Source organism: Crotalus tigris, unplaced genomic scaffold, assembly GCF_016545835.1.
Source record: "Crotalus tigris isolate CLP2741 ecotype Arizona unplaced genomic scaffold, ASM1654583v1 scf7180000018306.2785112, whole genome shotgun sequence".
Classification (NCBI taxonomy): Eukaryota; Metazoa; Chordata; class Lepidosauria; order Squamata; family Viperidae; genus Crotalus; species Crotalus tigris.
This window is the reverse complement of record NW_024096934.1, coordinates 2,280,929-2,294,940: the sequence shown is the minus strand read 5'-3', so window position 1 is coordinate 2,294,940 and position 14,012 is coordinate 2,280,929. Positions and strand designations below refer to the sequence as shown.

At 44.2% G+C, this 14,012-nt stretch overlaps 1 protein-coding gene across 6 annotated transcripts; it reads right to left on the bottom strand.

Moving 5' to 3' along the window:
• Window positions 1–1,336: 1,336 nt before the first annotated feature.
• On the bottom strand, window positions 1,337–13,860 carry APEX1 (apurinic/apyrimidinic endodeoxyribonuclease 1). Of its 6 annotated transcripts, none has more exons than XM_039350121.1 (5): window positions 13,716–13,860; window positions 10,473–10,614; window positions 8,011–8,192; window positions 5,923–6,115; window positions 1,337–2,693 (listed from the first exon to the last, which is right to left on the bottom strand). In XM_039350121.1, exons 2-5 carry the CDS (start codon window positions 10,531–10,533, stop codon window positions 2,179–2,181), a joined length of 951 nt encoding a protein of 316 aa, XP_039206055.1. In that variant the 5' UTR covers window positions 10,534–10,614; window positions 13,716–13,860; the 3' UTR covers window positions 1,337–2,178. The 6 variants fall into 6 exon arrangements, with proteins under 6 accessions (XP_039206055.1, XP_039206057.1, XP_039206054.1 ...); XM_039350123.1 differs by having other exon boundaries at window positions 13,748–13,856; XM_039350120.1 differs by lacking the exon at window positions 13,716–13,860 and adding an exon at window positions 13,483–13,709.
• Between the last annotated feature and the right edge of the window lie 152 nt (window positions 13,861–14,012).

The window sequence follows — 14,012 nt, the reverse complement described above, 5'->3', positions numbered from 1 at the left end:
CCAAACAAGGCTGTCCGCCATTTTTTTCCCCTTTTCTTTGGCCACGCCCCTGGCACCCGGTGATGTATAAGTGGTTGGCAGTCACCACGACATGGGGAACTGTATTATGGGATCGCGGCATTAGAAAGGTTGAGAACCACTGCGCTAGTCCTTGTTTCACCTTGGAGGCACATGCAAGAGTGATTATCTTGCAAAGGGCAATCCCATCCTTGCTGCAAGATGCATCAAGATTTACAAACATTGGACATGAGGCCTGGACAAGCAAGTTATTTCCGTTGGCTGCGATGGGGTTGATTTGTTTCACATCTTGCATTGCTGGCTTCTTGCTGAAGTTTAAATATTCGTTTCAGGTGGGCTTGGGCTACAAAGGACCTTCCCAGTTTGAAATCTGTAAAAACTTCTTTTGCCTTCCCAGCCAAAGTGATCCCTAAGAATATACTTAGTGACCTTGGGGAGTTTTCAGACAATGGGTGGAAAAAGACTCGGTTAGAACAGAAGGTAGATCACTTAACTTGGAAGGGGGCAACATTCAAGCATAGCCCGAAGTGGTTTGGGAATACTCTTGAATCGTGTTTTAGTGGTGCCTTCCAACAGTCCCAAGTTATTATGTACAGTTATTCGTATGAACAAATGAGCGCTTTAGCCAAAATTAAGCAAATGGATAAGGAGGCACAATCACTCAGTGGTTGAAGATGCTGAGCTTGTCAGCTGGAAAGCTGGCAATCCAGTTGGAGACCTGAATACCACGTGATGGGGTGAGCTCCCGTTCCTTGGCTCCTGCTCACCTAGCAGTTTGAAAGCATGCAAATGTGAGTAGATAAATAGGTATCACTTTGGTGGGAAGGTAACAGTGTCCCACGCACCTTTGGTGTACAGCCATGCTGGCCACGTGGCCAATGAAATTATTGTACTCCTCAGTTTAATAGTCATGCTGGTTACATGACCACGGAAACTGTCTTCGGACAATGCTGGCTCCCTTGGCTAAGAAATGAGAGATGAGCCCCATCCCCAGAGTCGGACACGACCAGACAGGGAAGACCTTTACCTTCAAGCAAATGGATGCACAGGAATGTACGCTTAGCTTAAGGGGCAATAATGATCTTCCAACTTTCCATGATTGGAAATAAAAAGACGGCTGCACTGTTGTAAAGAGCAAAATAACGTAAGTTACCAAAGTCATTGGGAAAACCAACTTGGGAGGGAAATTCTTCCATACCACTTTGGATGTCAAGTGGGGATAAAGTTGAAACTTAAAAGGAAGCCGTTGCTTAAAAGGCCACACTTGAAATTGTTAACGGATAGCATTCGGGATAGAAAATGAGACAAGCTCGATCGATTTGTATTTTATAAAAGGGAAGTTTAATGTTTTCTGGGAAATTAAAATATGTCTTGGTGAATTACACCTTTCTCAAAGCAGCGAGAGAAAAAAGAAAAAGGTGAGGAAGGAAGGCTACTTTTTTTAATGAGGAGTAATAGTCAAAATAAGGAGGAAGATAAAGCTAACATCTGGAGAACAGCAGCAGTGGGATAGCTTTGTTTTTTTTGCAAACACTAGAAAACAAAAGACTCCAGTATGACCCTTGCTATCTCAGGAATCAATGGCTGCTTTTAATAGCTTGCACCCACCCCGCTCCAGCCCCACCTTTTAAGCCAGAGGTGGGGAACTACGGCCCCTTTATGATTTGTGGACTTCAATTGGGTCAAGAATCATGGGGACTTGAAGTTCACAAGTCGTAAAAGGGCCATAGTTCCCCACCCCTGTTTTAAGCTATCTTCTCTGGAGAACTTGTCCAGGCAGAGGAACGTCAAAGCAAGACCTTATTTCCAGCTAGTCCCAAAGTGGCCACACATGCCTTTTGAAAGACAGACTTTTATATTGTGGAACTGTATTAAACAGCCTGGAATGGGCCTACCTTATGGGGGGGGGGGAAATCAAATCCTGACTGTTATCAACCTTGGTGACTTTATGAAGTGTGGACTTCAACTCCCAGAATTCCCCAGCCAGCCTGGCTGGCTAGGGAATTCTGGGAGTTGAAGTCCACAAGTCTGACAGCTGCCATGGTTGAAAAACACCGCTCTAAAAGGGTTGAGTCGTCATAGACACACACACATAAATTTTAGCTCCGATTTTCTTTTCCCGCTCAAGCCACGATAGGCTTGGGCCTTCGTCTGCATGTGTTACATGGCCACATAGAGGGTGATGGGGCAGTGGTCACTGCCCAAGGCTGTGGAGCGGATCTTGCTGTCACACAGCCCTTCCTGAAGCTCTTTGGAGACCACAAAGTAGTCAAGCCGCCAGCCCACGTTCTTAGCCCGGGCGTTCATCATATAAGTCCAGAAAGTGTAGGCATATTGGGTGTTGGGGTAGAGGTGGCGGAAAGTGTCGACAAAGCCAGCTTCCAGCAGTTGGGTGAAACCAGCCCGCTCTTCTGGAGTGAAGCCGGCATTTTTCTTATTCCCCTTGGGGTTCTTCAGATCAATCTCTTGGTGGGCTACGTTGAGGTCCCCGCACAGGATAAGGGGCTTGCGGGCAGCCAAGCCTTTCAGGTAAGAGCGGAAGGCCTCATCCCAACGTTGGCGGTACTCCAGGCGCACCAGTCCCCGACCAGCGTTGGGCACGTAGGTGGTCACCAGAAAGTAGGAGGAGAACTCTGCTGTGATCACCCGGCCTTCTTTGTCATGTTCTTCCTCACCTGTGGCGATCAGGTAGAAGACAGGTTTAAGAGCAATGTTGACTTTGAACAAGCAAAGGCAGAGGAGGACATGCTAGGTTCAGTTCCCTGTCTAGAGTCATTCTACCTGAGAATATGTTGCATGTAGTATGTTTAAGTGTCTGTTATGTGTACACTTTGAGAGCAAGCAACTAAATTTCATTTTTAATGTGTGCCATTGTGCCCACAGTAAAAAATGACAATAAAGGTTTGTCTGTCTATCTATCTATCTATCTATCTATCTATCTATCTATCTATCTATCTATCTATCTATCTATCTATCTATCTATCTGTCAGAATCCAATTATATTTCATCTTTAATCATCAAATATAGAAAACCCCAATTCTGCCTTCTTTGGATTCTGCCATAAGAGGGAGAGAAGGGGGAGAACAAAGGGGCTTTATGGCCCTCACTTCCTTCAGTATACTTCTAAGGAATTGAATGTGTTTATTGCAACCTCAAAGACTTTGAGAAGAACCTTACCATAACAAAGAGAGCTATTTACCTTTCATGTAGTTTATCTGAAGTCTCCATCCAGACGGAAGAAAGGAGCAAAGGGGTGGAATTGTGATGCCTGAAACTATCACTGGAAGGGGGGGGTGATTGGGTGGGACTGCTGGGGAACCCCTTAAAACCTTGAATGGGAGAGCTTGGACCCCAAGTTCTGTCTAGCACACCTGCAACCACTTCTTAATAAAGGATTCCTGTTGGAAGAATTATTCCAAGAGTTCTGTCTTCTTAAGATGCAAAGTGGGGTGGGTCCTTACACTATCTATCTATCTATCTATCTATCTATCTATCTATCTATCTATCTATCTATCTATCTATCTATCTATCTATCTATCTATCTATCTATCAGGATTTCCATTATTCATTTATATCCCGCCTTTATTATGTTTACGAAAAACTCAGGGTGGCGAACATACAGGTAGTTCTTGACTTACAACAGTTCATTTAGTGACCGTTCAAAGTTACAACGGCATTGGAAAAAGTGACTTATGACCGTTTTTCAGACATCCGTTGCAGCATCTTTCACGGTCACATGTTCAAAATTCAGATGCTTGGCAACTGGTTCATATTTAGGACGGTTGCAGTGTCCAAGGAGCCACGTTATCACTTTTTGCGACCTTCTGAGAGCAAAGTCAATGGGAAAGAGCCAGATTCACTTAACATCCGGATTATGCTAACTTGCCAACTGCAATGATATGATTAACAACCGAGGCAAGAAAGGCCGTAAAGTGGGGCAAAAACTGGCTTAACAAATATCTCACTTAACAAGAGAAATTTGGGGGGATCAATTGTGGTCGTAGGTTGGGGACTACCTGTATTCCACGCACCTCCCTCTTCCTATTTTCTTCAGAAAGCAACTCTGGAAGGTGAGTTGGGCTGAAAGAGAGGGACTGGCCTAAAGTCACCCAGCTGGCTTTCATGGCTAAGGTGGAACTTGAACTCACGATTCCCTGCTTTCTAGCTTGGTGTCTTAACCATTAGGCCAAACTGGCTTTTAATATGGCTATTAGATGGGAGTTCAGTTATGAGTTTAACTGCATTACAGCAAGGAAAACCGCCTGCAGAAGAGTCAAGTAGTTGCTGGAGGAAGAACAGACCAAGTTCTTGCATCCTGCAAGCATCCAGGAACAGCTGGGCTCATCAATATTGAAGAGTGGACATTACTATTGCAACAATATCTTGGGTTGGCATTAGGGCATATTATAAGTAAGTCCCAAGAGGAAAGGTCTCCTGTTAGCTGGCGAGGTGAATTTGCATGTTAAGAGAGGAGACCAGGGTTTGTCAGGAGCCCTGGTGGCGCAGTGGTTAAAATGCAGTACTGCAGGCTACTTCTGCTGCCTGCCAGCTGCCAGCAGTTCGGCAGTTTGATTCTCCCCTGCTCAAGGTTGATTCAGCCTTCCATCCTTCTGGAGTCAGTAAAAATGACGACCCAGATTGTTGGTGGCAATATGCTGACTCTGCAAACCACTGAGGGCTATAAAGCACTGTGAAGCGGTATATAAGTCTAAATCAGTGGTTCTCAACCTGTGGGTCGCGACCCCATGTGGGGTCGAATGACCATTTCACGGGGGTCGCCAAACAATGCAGTCTGTCATTTTTTCCCCCATTTCCTTAGCTGTGCTACTCCCTTTTATTCTATTGGCTTTTGAAAGCCAATAGAATAGACTCTCTTGAACAGAAATAGAATTCCTATTTCAAAAGCCAATAGGAATTGTCCAGGCTGTCTCTGCCCTGCTGAGCCTGCCAAAAGTCCCATTCTGCAAACGGTGCTCCAAGTTGTCTGCAGCAAAGGCGAGCTGTCTGGAAGTTTCCACCCCTCCCTGCTGAGCAACTACTAAAAATGTAAGTAAAAGAGCCAGGGGTGGGAGGTGGGAGGCCAGCGGGCGCAGGGAGGGTTGCTGGCACACGTGGGACCTGACGGGTGCCTTACCTCCCTTGGGCTGGGCCAGCTGGTGGCCCAGCCGGTGGTCGGCCAGCTCCTTCTGTGCCGCTTGCCAGCAACGCCCCGGCTGGCGCAGGGGGCGGCACCATGCATGCGCGGCACTCCCGGGCAGGGAAAGTCCTCAACTTACGATCAGTTGGGGGTCACGGCATTAAAAAGGTTGAGAACCACTAAATGCTATTGTGATGGTATATGGGAATTGCAGGGGTGGGGCCAAAGATGCTACCTAGGGAACAATCGCGTAAAGAGGGAGGGGCGAACCGCAGCCAGATAAGGGGCAGAGAAGGAAACTTAGAGGATTCTGCCTAATTTACCGCGCTGTAAAAAGAGACATTGGGAGATTTACATTTTCAGGCATGCAAGATTCTGTTAATGTAGCCTTAGAATTAAAAGTAGAATTAGCTCATCTAACCTGTTTCCTGTTTCCTTTTCTGGAAAGTCTGATGGCAATTCAACCTTTTGAGAGAACGTGTAGAACATGGCACAGGCGTTCTTGCAAAATGGTATCTACAATAGGCCCAGCCACCTGCAAAACCCTTTTTATTGGACAGCAATCTGGAGAGCTTCCTTTTTCACCCAGACAGGACTTAAAGAATGCTCACTTCTATCCCAGCTTGCCTCTATTCCCCCCCCCCTCCAAGAACAGAGGAGTATATTTCCCAAGGCGACAAGGATTCACTGCTTTTGTTTTTGTAGAGGATAATTCAGGAGTCTAAGAGGAAGTTAAGATCCCCAAATAAGGATGCAGAAGTCCTTACCAATCCCATAGGTGACATCCAGAGGCTTGTTCTTGGAGAGCAGGGCCACACCGCTGTAACCTTCCTTGTCATTAGAACAGGCCCAAAATTTATGGGGGTATTCGGCCAGATCCCGAATGTCAGCAGGCAGCTGTTTTTCTGCACACTTAGTTTCTTGTAAGCAGAGCACATCCGGGTCCTCTTTGTTTACCCACTGCAGGGAATAAAATAAAAATAAAATGTTGACATCTGTTGGCAGTGGTTACCTCTTAGTCAAAATGGGATTTGCAGATTAAAAGGGGTCAACAGAATCTCACAAAGGGTTAAGGTTTGACCTGCTGACCAATGTTACTAACTGGACGGAACATAATGGAGTGAGCTAATACAGTCACCGAAATCCTCACTTTACACTTCTTACTATCCCATTGGCAGAGTGATACCGAGTAGTAATTTTTAAACTGGCCTCCTTTACAAAGAAGTGAGTAACACGGCAATTGTTATGACCCTTTTTTTTTGCCAGTGCCCTCATGACAACTTACAATTAAACCAAAGCCACAAAAGTGAAGCCCTGTCAGAAGAGAAAGGGGATGGGAGAGCCCATTGTGTTTTCACAGGTTTATCCATTCTGACAGTCTGAAATCCTTTTACGAACATTCTTCCCAACCTTTGGTTGACTTGGGAAGACTAAAATTCCTTTGCCAAGCCTAAGGACTTTCTAGTCTCGAGACAGATATTAGATAGGTAAAAATCACATTCTCCTGGGTTTTCTAGTGAGGAAACATTAACTATGGACCTCACTCTAAAAGAGATGCATTCTCTTCCTGATTTGAAGGAAAGAGGATATAAAAACAACACTGCCTTGATACTTCAACCAAGCTGGCTGCTGCTAGCTCCATGGGGACTGCCTGTTCTCTTCTCCACTGCTTACCATGCCACAGTTTTTTTTCTAATTGTTTTTTAATGGCCTTGAAACAATGCAGATATTGTTTTCATTCAAGATCCACAATGAATGGCAACAAACAGCCTTCCCCAGCACGAGTCCCCTCCAGATGTGTGAAATTCAGCTCCCAGGATCCTGGGATTGCATGACCATGTGGTGCCACAATGGTCATAAGTGTGAAAAAATAGCCATCACTTTTTTCAGTGCCGTTGTAACTTTGAATGGGTACTAAACGAACTGTTAAGTCAAGGACTACCTGTTTATTGTTTATTTTATATAATAGAATTAGATGGCCTTAGGCCAGACATGTCAAACTTGCAACGTCATGTGATGTCGCGCAACGTATCGGGACAGTTTTGCCATTGCCGGCAATGGGGTGGGCGTGGCTTCTGGATGACGCGTCCGGCCCGCGGGCCGGCAGTTTGACACCCCTGCCTTAGGCAAAACCCTGCCATACAGCTTCCGTACAGTATTGTTGCCAATACAGGTGGTCCTCGTTTAATGACTATTTGTTCAGTGGTAATTTGAACTGAGTGATACTAGCAACCAGTCCTTGAAGTTCCAGCCATTGTGATGTCCCACGATGATCACAACTTGTGACATTCCTGCAAGCAAAATCAATGGGGAAGCTGGCAGGAAGTCGAAAACCACAGTCATGTGAGATCCTCACTTAACAATGGCAGTCAGAATGGTTATTGCTAAACAGTGTGGGCATGTGGGTTTTTTTCGACTTACGATCATGGTGCTGAACAGTGTTTTCAGTCCCAGTTGGCGTTATTAAATGAGTACTAGCTATACAATTACATGGAGTTGATCTCAGCTAGACAACGTTTACAATTCCCCCTCCTAATTTATTCTGCTAGGGATGGTGTCGTTCAGATGGGGACATTGTTTGGTGGGTGGTTTTTTTTTCTTCTTCTTTTCCTTCGAGAGCGGGCATCGGAATGTCATTTTAACGTGTGCCATTGTGCACACAGAAAGAAAATGACAACAGCTGTCTTATCTGATACAGTACGTGATGCCTAGATGCAGCCTCTCTTTTTATGACCTTCTCTGTCCAACCTTTGGGTGAGGATAGAGAAAAACCACTGCAGGCACACCCAAAGTAGAAGGAACCAGTTACTGGTCACTGTAGGAAAAGAAAAGGGTGGAGTTGTCTTCTGGGTTACCTCCAGGCCCTTCTTCTTGACCCAGGCTCGGATGCCATCTACGTTCCAGGAAGTGACCTTCAAAGTATATTTTTTGCCACTGGATGAAATGAGCTTATCAGGAGGATCTTGGTACAAGATTGGACCGTCGGCCTCTTTCTCTGCTTTTGCTCCACCTTTTCTGGCCCTTTTAGGCTCTGGTTCTGAGGGAAAGAGAAACAAGACACAACATGAAGGGGGGAGGGGGGAAACACGTGTTTGCTTGTTTGGTGAAAATCGGACTCCACTGAAAACAGATAGTCCCTAACTTTCCACAGTTCGTTTAGCAATCGTTCAAAGTTGCAGCAGCACTGAAAAAAGTGAAAATGTTTTTCACAATTAACGATGGTTTCAGCATCCCGACGGTCACATGACCAAAATTCAGAGGCTTGGGCACTGGCTCCTATTTTTTTGATGGCTGCAGAGTCCCTGGGTCATGCCCCCTTCTGACAAGTGAAGTCCATGGGGGAGACCAGATTCACTTAACAACTGTGTGACTAAATTAACAACTGCAGTGATTCATTTATAACGACTGGCAAGAAAGGTCGTGAAATGGGAAAAAAACAAAATGCCTCCCTTAGCAACCTATAATTTGGGCCCAAATTTTGTGCTCGTAACTCCAGGACTACCTGTAATCTGGTAAGGCCGATTTTAAAATTGAGCTCCTCTTCTACAGACTTGCACGAATTGGCTACTTCATTTGTAGGACGAGAGTCATGTTCTAACCAAGATTGAGAAAGGAGCAGTGGTCACATCTAAAAAAAGAGGCGATTTTACAGGTAGTCCTCAATTTATGACCACAACGGAGCCCAAAATTTATACTACTAAGCGAGACAGTTCTGCTCCGTTTTACAACTTTTCTTGCCACAGTTGTTAAGTGAACCACTGCAGTTAAGTTAGTAACACGGTTTTTAAGTGAATCTGGCTTCCCCATCGACTTTGCTTGTTAAACAGTCGCAAAAGGGGATCACATGACTCCGGGACACTGCAACCGTCATAAATATGAGTCAATTGCCAAGCGTCTGAATTTTGATCATATGGCTATGGGGGTGCTGCAAAAAGTGTAAAAACCAGTCGTAAGTAACTTTTTTCAGTGCCATTGTAACTTTGAACAGTTACTAAAGAAACTGTTGTAAGTCGGGGACTATTCATTCTCATTCCTAAATAATGATAATAATAATAATAATGTTGGAAGGGACCTTGGAGGTCATCTAGTCCAACCCCCTGCTCAGGCAGGAAACCCTATGCCTTCGGACAAATGGCTGTCCAGTCTCTTCTTAAAAACTTTCAGTGTTGGAGTATTCACAATTTCTGGAGGCAGGTTGTTCCACTGGTTAATTGTTCTAACTGTCAGGAAATTCCTTCTTAGTTCTAGGTTGCTTCTCTCCTTGATTAGTTTCCATCCGTTGCTTCTTGTCCTGCCTTCCGGCGCTTTGGAGAATAGCTTGACTCCCTTTTCTTTGTGGCCCTCAGTTGCTTTAAGATGTGGACTTCAACTCCCAGAATTCCTCTGCCTGCATGCTGGCTGGAGAATTCTGGGACTTGAAGTCCACACATCTTAAAGTGGCCCAGATGGGACAAACTGCTCTACAGTGATCTGCTGGATTTGAGCCCTGAACAAGTTTAACTGATATAAACCCCATCCCTATGAAATGTCACAACTTCCTTGATTCATCAGAGATTCCTTACATTTATTTCTCTCCCTTTCTCTGCTCCGAACAGAAAGACAGAAGAAGCCAGCTGGTGGTTCATCGCCCAGAGAGATCAAAAGCTCTAATTTCGTTGCAGCCAAGTGTGACAAACCTCAATGTGGGTCAGAGGAAGAGTGCCGAAGGATACATGGCGTCATTTAACAAACAGGAGGACTTGGAAAGTCAAAGAGAATCCAAGAAGGACCTCAGGTCAAAAAGACAACATGCTACAATGCAGGGCAGCATAAAATAAGGGGCAGCTCCCTTTCGCAAATCAATCCCAATTTTTTTTTTAAATTTATACATTTTATTAAATACAAAATTAAAACATTGACCGTAGTGTATCATCCTTGACATATATCTTTGTCATTCCATACTGTACATACAAGAGTAAATATTATATATTTATATGCAGCTATATATTTCTAATATTCTTCCTCTACTTCTATCCCTTCTATTCACTTCCTTCTTTTTTCCCTCCGTTTGTAAAATTTATTCCAAATTAAGTAGTATTCTGTTTCCTCCTGGTTTTTTTTAACTCTTTTGTCGTCTTATCCAATTCTGCGCAATACAAAATTTTTCTTATTAGCGCATCTCCACAAGGCACTCCAGTTGCTTTCCAATTTGGGGCAAACAAAATTCTTGCCGCCGTTATCACATGTGTGATTAAATATATATAACCTTTGTTTATATTTTTTTTCTAATATTCCTAGTAGTAGCATCTCTGGTTTATATTGGATTTTTTGACCATACCTGCTACCTCCTCCTCTACTGGAAGGATTTCAACTTCTTTCTTCTTTCCTCGTTTTGGCATTGCAGGTCCCCAAGTGGGTCTCGGATGAAGGATCCGCCTGCCTTGCTTTGCCAACGTTAGGGTTCTGAACAATAGCGTCTCCTGGAAAAGATGAACACTGGCATGCAGCAGGAGCAGTAGCACTTATATACCTCCCCACAGTGCTTTACAGCATTCTCTAGGTCAGTGGTTCTCAACCTATGGGTCGGGACCCCATTTGGGGTCGAATGACCATTTCACGGGGGTCGCCAAACAACGCAGTCCGCCATTTTTTCCCCCTTTTCCTTAGCTAAGCTACTCCCTTTTATTCTATTGGCTTTTGAAAGCCAATAAAATAGACTCTCTTGAATAAAGTCTAATTCTATTGGCTTTCAAAAGCCAATAGGAATTATCCAGGCTGTCTCTGCCCTGCTGAGCCCGCCAAAAGTCCCATTCTGCAAATGGTGCTGGACCAGTTGAGTAGTCCTCGACTTACGACCGGTTGAGTAGTCCTCGACTTACGACCAGTTGAGTAGTCCTCGACTTACGACCGGTTGGGGGTCGCGGCATTAAAAAGGTTGAAAACCAGTGCTCTAGGTGATTTACAGAGTCGGCCTCTTGCCCCCCAACAATCTGGGTCCTCATTTTACCGACCTCGGAAGGATGGAAGGCTGAGTCAACCTTGAGCTGGTCAGGATCGAACTGTTGGCAGTGGGCAGAGTTAGCCTGCAATACAGGTAGTCCTCAACTTAACGACCACAACTGAGCCCAAAATTTGCTAAGTGAAAGATTTGTTCAGTGAATTTTGCCCCATTTTACGACCTTTCTGGCCACAGTGGTTAAGTGAATCACTCTTGCTAAATTAATAACACGGTTGTTAAGTGAATCTGGCTTCCCCATTGACTTCGCCTGTCAGGAGGTGCCAAAAGGGGTTCACATGAACCCAGGACGCTGCAACTGTCATAAATATGAGTCAGTTGCCAAGTAGCTGAATTTTGATCACATGACCGTGGGGATGGTGCAACGGTCGTAAGTTTGAAAAACAACCTTAAGTCACTTTTTTCAGTGCCATTATAACTTTGAATGGTCATTAAATGAACTGTTGTAAGTTGAGGACGACCTGTAGTGCATTCTATCCCCGTTTACACCCAAACAGGCTTTATTTTCCTTCAGAATATCCTGAGAGCTGCCTTCTTCCTCCTCCAAATGCATCCACTGTTCCTCTCTTCCATCAGCAACCCACCTTCCTGACCCCACAAAAATGACTCGTTGGTCGTCAATTCTGCCCATTTGCAAAGAATCCGTTCCAAATTAAAACTTCTTAGGAGAATAAATTGGATCTTGGAAGGCTACAGCCATTTAATTGGCTGACATATCTTTTGGCCAACAGCAAGCCTCCAAAGTCCTTGATGAGAACAAAGGACAAATGATTTAGATAGTTAAGATGCCAACAATTGCATGAATATCACTTTCCTTGAAGCAAATGATATGATGAAGGCTGTCTCCCAAACACCCTCTCCTTGGCAGGGGAAACAGTGGACAAGAGACAGAGCTTTACTTTCCAAACAGGGTCCAAGTATCTCAGCTGATCTAATGCTGAACACAAGCCAACAATGTAATGCAGCTACTAAAAATATAATTAATGCTGCTTTATTCTGCAGTTCTAGAAGCACGCTGAAAAAAAGCACATTTTCTACTGATGGGGACCTTTTTAATTTTGAGAGTACCAGCAGACCTCGGCTTACAACCACAATTGGGACCAGAATTTCTGTCACCTGAAATATTGCACCCAGGTTTGGTCATCAGATTACAAAAAAGATGTTGAGACTTTGGGAAAAGTGCAGAGAAGAACAACTAGCCTGGAGACTAAAACACATGAAGAACGGTTACAGGAACTGGCTATGGCCAGTCTAGAGAAAAGAAGAACTAGGGGTGACGTGATAGCAGTATTCCAGTATTTGAGGGGCTGCCACAAAAAAGAGGGGGTCAATTTATTTTCCAAAGCACCAGAGGGCAGAACAAGAAACAATTGATAGAAACTAAGCAAGGAGTGAATCAACCTGGAATTAAGGAGAAATTTTCTAACCGTGAGGACAATTAACCAATGGAACTACTTGCCCACAGAAGTTGTGGGTGCTTCATCACTGGAGGCTTTTAAGAAAAGGCTAGAGAGTCATTTGTCTGAAATGGCATAGGGTCTCCTGCTTGAGCAGGGGGTTGGACTAGAAGACCTCCAAGGTCCCTTCCAATTTTGTTATAACTTGCAGGATCTAAGCAGCCTAACAAAACCAGGGTGGGCTTCCTGTTGCTTGAATCCTGCTGTAGGGTCTTCTGCTTGAGCAGGCGGTTGGACTAGAAGACCTCCAAAGTCCCTTCCAGCTCTATTCCGATTGACCGAACCTCTTTTCATTGTATCCTCAATAGTTTTGGCAATATCAAAAGTTAACCCATCAAAATTCTATCAATGGTTAGCAATACGACAGAATGAGAAAAGGTTATGAAATTAAATGGGATAAATGATACCTTTTATTCAACTTTTATCTTATCTGATTGCTATGAATACTCTTATATTTTTGATTTTACCTATAATTATAATTAACAAGCAATATATTAGTATTTATAAATTTATTTATCATTATATTCAATTAGTAATATATTAATAGTACATTATTGTTATTCGTAGAATGAATATGTATTGGTTAATTTCTCATTCTTATTATTAGTGATAGGTCTATTTAACATAGCTCTTTAGTATTATTATAAACTACGGACATTTAACATGTACACCGGGATGGTAGTCTGCTTGCTAAAGTGTTGATTTATTGTTGGGGGTAACCCCACTATTGTACCTATCCCTACCTTTGGTTTAATCCTTGTTCTTTACCCTATGTTATACCCCTACCTATTTCATTCCCTCCCCATCCCTATACAATCCAATTTTTATTATTCGGGTTTTTTCCCGCATCAAATTGGAAGTAACATCATACATACATACATATATATTGCATCGTTTTCGATCCGCCTAGGAAGAGAAGGCAGACGTTCTTTTGAAGCTACCCCTGTTGAATTTCTACCTGGCACCCCGCTCTTAAAAGCAAGGGGGGGGTTAACAAAATGCAAAGAGGGAAGGCCGGACACCGACCCTTGCTCGTTTGTAGATGAAATGCAATTAGGAAAAGCCTTATTAAAATAATGATTTTATGTTAAGCCACGTCGGCTCTCACCACGCCGGACCGCGAGGCTTTCCTTCACGCACCCCAAGGCGGCTGCAAATCCCGCAGGAATCCCTGAATGGAGAGAGAGAGAGAGAGAGAGAGAGAGAGAGAAACACGTGGAGTGGAGATGGTCACGTGACAGAGGCTGAGGCGGGCAAGAGGCGGAGCTTTCTCTTAAAGCGAAAGGAAACGCCGCGGCAGAGGAAGAAATCGAGGAACGGCTCGGCTCGGGTCGGCAAAGAAGAGGTTAAGAGAAGACATGGCCAGAAAGCGCCCTCACGTGCCGAGGGAGGAGGCGGGGTTTAA

What these genes read in the sequence shown, in the direction of transcription:
- APEX1 (XM_039350120.1), bottom strand. An exon ending in AGTAGAGGAGGAGGTAGCAG is followed by an intron (nt 8,193 to 10,472) that starts GTATGGTCAAAA and finishes TCTTTCCCTCAG; the next exon opens with AACCAGAGCCTAAAAGGGCC. An exon ending in TCAAGAAGAAGGGCCTGGAG is followed by an intron (nt 6,116 to 8,010) that starts GTAACCCAGAAG and finishes TATTCCCTGCAG; the next exon opens with TGGGTAAACAAAGAGGACCC.